The 5,057-nt window shown below is 46.3% G+C and overlaps 1 protein-coding gene across 1 annotated transcript in view; it reads right to left on the bottom strand.

Moving 5' to 3' along the window:
• Positions 1–5,057, bottom strand: part of LOC102198562 (neuronal acetylcholine receptor subunit alpha-7) — a 52,262-nt gene that overhangs the window by 45,154 nt on the left and 2,051 nt on the right. The window contains exon 2 of the mRNA XM_013913836.1: positions 454–593. Coding sequence (XP_013769290.1) covers positions 454–593 — 140 coding nt within the window. The remainder of the gene's footprint in view (positions 1–453; positions 594–5,057) is intronic.

The raw sequence follows: 5,057 nt of genomic DNA on the forward strand, positions 1-5,057 counted from the left end.
TTATTTGATTTATTTAACTTTATGAATTCACACTGGTTCCCAGTAAGACCTGCAGTCATAGTTACAGTGAGGAGGCACCTGTGAAGTTTATCTAACACAGCTCAGATGCTACAATACAAACAGGAAGCAACAGACGACGAGGAAGCTGTGATTACACTGATGTTTACATATCAGTTAATGTTATTATTGGTACAACATGTGCACCAGTACATGCACCAGTACATGCACCAGTAGCTCACACTCTTCTAAAGATCCCCTTTAAGCATTTCTTTCTTGGTCCTGTATGAAGTCATCTAGTCTCTGATCTCACACACAGATGCCGTAATAACAGGGATATAATAACAGGGATATAATAACAGGGATATAATAACAGGGATATAATAACAGGGATATAATAACAGGGATATAATAACAGGGATTATTAACAGTTCATACTGAAGCAACAGTTCTTACCACGTCCATGATCTGCAGCAGGCTGAAGCTGAAGTGGACGGTCAGGCTGTGGGAGTCATTGCTGACCGGCCGCTCTAACGAGTTGTAGTTCTTCATCAGCTCCTTGTAGAGACGCCGCTGGTACACGCCCTGCAGAGAGCCTGGAGGGAAACAGGAACGACTGTCGTCAGCACGCATGACCGCTCCAACAGTTTAACTGAGGTGGAGCCGGTTAAACCACTGACGCTAACACAGGCTTTCTCTCCCAGTTTACAGCTGAGAACCACTAAAGTATTCTGTGGAGCTGCCCAGACTCTCCACCATCCCCATCCTGCCAGTCCAGAGTTTCCTCCTGGACTCAGAGGTTGCTTTGACCACATCGCTCACTCTGTTCCAGGTTTTTGTAAAATATAAAAATGAGTTTGATGATCTGAGACATGAAAGTCTGACAAATATGTGAGAAAACTTTCCCAGCACTACATTTGCTCTGTTCATTATCTGTTTTGTACGACTGAAGTGCTGTAATGCTGGGAGTGTTGGCAGGTCGTTAGCGGTGCCTCTTGATTGGCCGATGCAACTGAGCGGCTGCTTGAAGTGTGCAGAGCTCTGAATCTGCCATCGGGTGAGATCTGTGACCCACGTCTGGTCTGACAAACATCGATTTCACCGCATTTCTCTTCCTTTTGTCACCTTTCATCTGAGGCAGCCCAGAGTCGCTCAGAGACCGGGGGTCTTGAAGGCTTCGAGGAGACGGATTACATCAGCCTTGGTGGAGATGAAAGCTCATCCGGATGACTGACAGGTGCTCGGTGAGACCGAGCGTGTGGGGAGGGGCTGACTGTCAGGAAATGAGCTCCAGATAACAGAAATATTTTCTGTTCCTTTGTCTGCGTTTCGTGCTCGGACTGCTCAACTAAAAAACCCAAACGCTGGTAGAAGTCAACAAATGAAGGGATCTGAATTTCTGAATGAACGTAAGTGAAAATGAAATTATTTTATTTACTGTCAACATGAAGAACTGCAGAGCTGTGACTGTTACAGTGATGCTGCAGCTTCTGCAGGCAAACGTTTTACTTTTATCTGGACTTCTGATCCTCGGGTGTATTATAAGTTTTAGTCTGTAGTCCAGTCTGTTACTTCAGTCCTGCATTTGAAGCGGTTTCTGTGGGTCAGTGGTTTCTATTAATAGAACTGTTGTTTCTATTTCCCCCGCGCTTTCACGCCTGCTCTATCTTCTGATATAATTTCTCTTCATGGTTTATATTCTCATCTTGTTGTTTGAGTCTTTTGTTCTCGGTTGTAGTTACTGTTACCAACGCTGTGTTTTTGTCTGTGATGTCTCCTGTGTCACCTTAATCTTGTTTATCCTCATTCAGTTGTGTCTTACTTCCTGTTTTACTTTGATAGCGGCTATTATCAATGCCTCATGTGAAGTTAAACGTTCCCCGTGTCTCTTTATGTTGTCTCCACCTGACCCGTGGAGGCACGGACCCTGCAGCTCTGATGGAAAGGTGTCTGTTTGTCCAGCACATGATTCTGGGGAATCTGGAGGCCAAGTCAACACCTCAAACTGGTTGTTGTGCTCCTCAAACCATTCTGGAAACATTCCTGCTTCCAGTGCATTATCCTGCTGAAAGAGACCACAGCCATCAGGGAGCACTGTTTCCATCGCCCAAAGCATCACGCTGCTGCTTCCTCTGGCTCACCGTCTTCCCATAATGCATCCTATTGCCGAGTGTTCCCCAGAAAAGCGGCGCACACGCATCCATCCAAAAAACGTGATTCGGACCAGGCCACCTTCTTCCATTGTTCTGTGCTTTAGTTCTGATGGTCAGCACGCCCACCCTGACTGGTCTGCAGCCCCATATGCATTAAACTGGTGCTCTGTGCATCCTGACACCTTTCCATCAGAACCACCTGACATGGACAGTTTGAGCTACAGCAGCTCGTTTGTTGGACTCGTGCAGACTGGAGACAAATCTGCAGTTTTCTACATGTTCTGACCCAAACTGTCACACTGACCCATTTCTCCTGCTTCTCCCATCATTTTACAGGTTCTTGTTTCCTGACATGTCCCACCCACTAACAGGTGCCAGGATGCAGATCGGTGTCATTCACTCCACCCGTCAGCGTGTTAAGGCTGATCGGTGTATCGCTCTCTGATTTTGCATTCCCAGCCTGCTCTTCGTGTCTTGAGCTTTTGTACGTTCTCCTCATTAACCTGCATTAAACGCTCACTTTGAGCTCGATTCCTGCTGCCCGAGTCAGCGACACAGCTAACTCTGACACTCATAAACATGTGAAACACAAATATGGACTCTAACCGGTCACGTGACTGATGCAATGTTGTGTAGGAGAGCTGATGTGAGTGAAGCTGATATGTAAATGTGTCAGACTGCTCCAATAAAAGCCTTTCATGCTGTTCCAGCGGTGGCAGCCCAACCCTGCACGCTGCATGTACCAAACCAGTTCTTTTCCTTTGTTTTTTGGCATATTTCTCCTGTTCCAGGTGTGCATGTTCATATCAAACATGACCAAAGCTTCAGATGATGAGCTCAGTGTCTGCACAGAGAGCCAAAAGCTGCAGACTGCTGTAAAAACACCGCTTTTTCACCCTTTTATCTGAAGTATGTTGTGATTGGGGATTTCCTTAAGTGCTCTGATGTAAGGGAGGCGTCCTCCATCAGTCTGCTCGGGGTACTGGAGGGTGGAGCACGTGTTGAGAGACAGGGGTGGTTTTCAGAAATCTGCATATCACAGCTGACCTGCAGCATGTGTAAATGCAGAATGCGTGAAGAGTCGGTGCATTCAGGAAGCTAATGCTGCTGCGCCGCATGCATTCATTAAAGACAAAGGACGGAAGCTGAGTCTCAGCCAGCTGTGAACAACAAACAGATTCTGCAAAATCCCAGATTATGATATAGGAAGCGAGTCTGTGGAGGAGATGGAAGGAGTACTGAGCAGCTCATGAATAGAAAATGAGAGTGAGAGGAGGACGTGGAAGGAGTAATAATGATGAAGAGATGGCAGCTATGACGAGTGGGACGGCGGTGACATACATGTGGAGGTGTGGAGATGTCCAGGAGAGGGGGCGGTGGACTTTAACCAGACTGTTAACGATGATTTTGGAGAGTTGGAGGATGATGAGGAAAGCAGGTGCATGATTACGTGTGTGGTAGGAGAGACAGGTGGGTTGAAGGTGGGAGTACATCAGGGATCTGCTCTGAGCTCCTTCCTGTTTGCAGCGCTGACAGACGAGGTCGAGAAAGAGGAGCAGGTGGAGGAGAGCCTGGAGAGGTGGAGGTATGCTGGGGAGAGAAGAGGAATGAAAGTCCGTAAAAGGAAAACGGACCATGTGTGAATGAGGTGCATGCAAGGAGAGGTGCAACACAGAGATAGTGTCGCTGCAGGAGTTTAATGCCTGGAGCCAACCATCCAGATAGAGATGAAGAAGTGAGTGCAGGCAGGGTGGAGCGGGTGGAGATGAGTGTCAGGGCTGATTTGTAACAGAAGGAGAGCAGCAGGAGAGAAAGGGGAGGTTTCAGGATGGTGGTGAGAGCTGCTGTGATGAGTGGAGATCAGATTTAAAGGGAGAAGCTGCTCAGTGACTCCACGTGCTGTGAAATAAACACTGTAAAAACACCACCCACTCTGAGTGTGTTGGTGTCTGAGTCAAACCGAACACTTCTGTGAAGACGTGAAGCTTCTGGGCTCTTTGTGTGTTTCGCACTGATCTCAGAGCTGTGACTGCCTGCACGATAACCCTCGAACCTTCAAACGTCTTTAAGAGAAGGTGGGAGACACGGTTCGACAGTGAGGCCGCAAGGACGCCCCACAGACACTCACTAACGGGAACAAAAGACGTTTTATTAGCTTTAAAAATGCTTATTCTTCTTAGGAAACGACCAAGAAAACATGATTTAATTGGCTGAGTTATTTGAACAGCTGTGAAAGGTCAACATTTCCTTTGGGCAAATAACATTTCAAAAGATTTAAAGCGGCAGCTGCTGAAGAAGACGTCTTTAAACCTTAAACTGAACCTCAGAGCTGATTTCACAGCGTAAATCAGCACAGAGACGTGAAGTAGTTCAAAACGTCTTTTTCTAAGAAGACATTTATGACCCCGGTTTTATGCAAACGAGCTCCTCCAGCAGCGAATAATCTGAACCCGCAGCAGGCTGAAGACGTCCACAGACGGTGTGAACAGACGATGTTCATAATAAAGATCTGTGATAATATGCAGGCTAATAGAGAAACTGTAAACCTGAAAGAGTTGATACAAACAATCCAGATATGAACTGGTGACTTTTTTAATCTCTTCTACGAGATTACATTAAAAATAATCCCACAGAAAAAATACGTTGACAGATAAGTGAACACTGCTACCACAGGGCAGCTCGTTTCACTCAGATTTAATCTGACATGAATCATGAAAACCTGATAACACGGCCCCGTTTAATCTCCACTGGACCAGTCAAACGTCTGCCTAATAACCAGAGATGGGCAGTAACGCGTTACTGTAATCCGATTACTTTTTTCAAGTAACGAGTAAAGTAAGGGATTAGATTACCGTTACTTTCCCGTAGGAACGCTGCGTTACTGCGTTACTAAAACCGTGATTTTTT

Source organism: Pundamilia nyererei, unplaced genomic scaffold (assembly GCF_000239375.1).
Source record: "Pundamilia nyererei isolate P.nyererei 1_Seehausen unplaced genomic scaffold, PunNye1.0 scaffold00154, whole genome shotgun sequence".
In the NCBI taxonomy this organism is placed as follows: Eukaryota; Metazoa; Chordata; class Actinopteri; order Cichliformes; family Cichlidae; genus Pundamilia; species Pundamilia nyererei.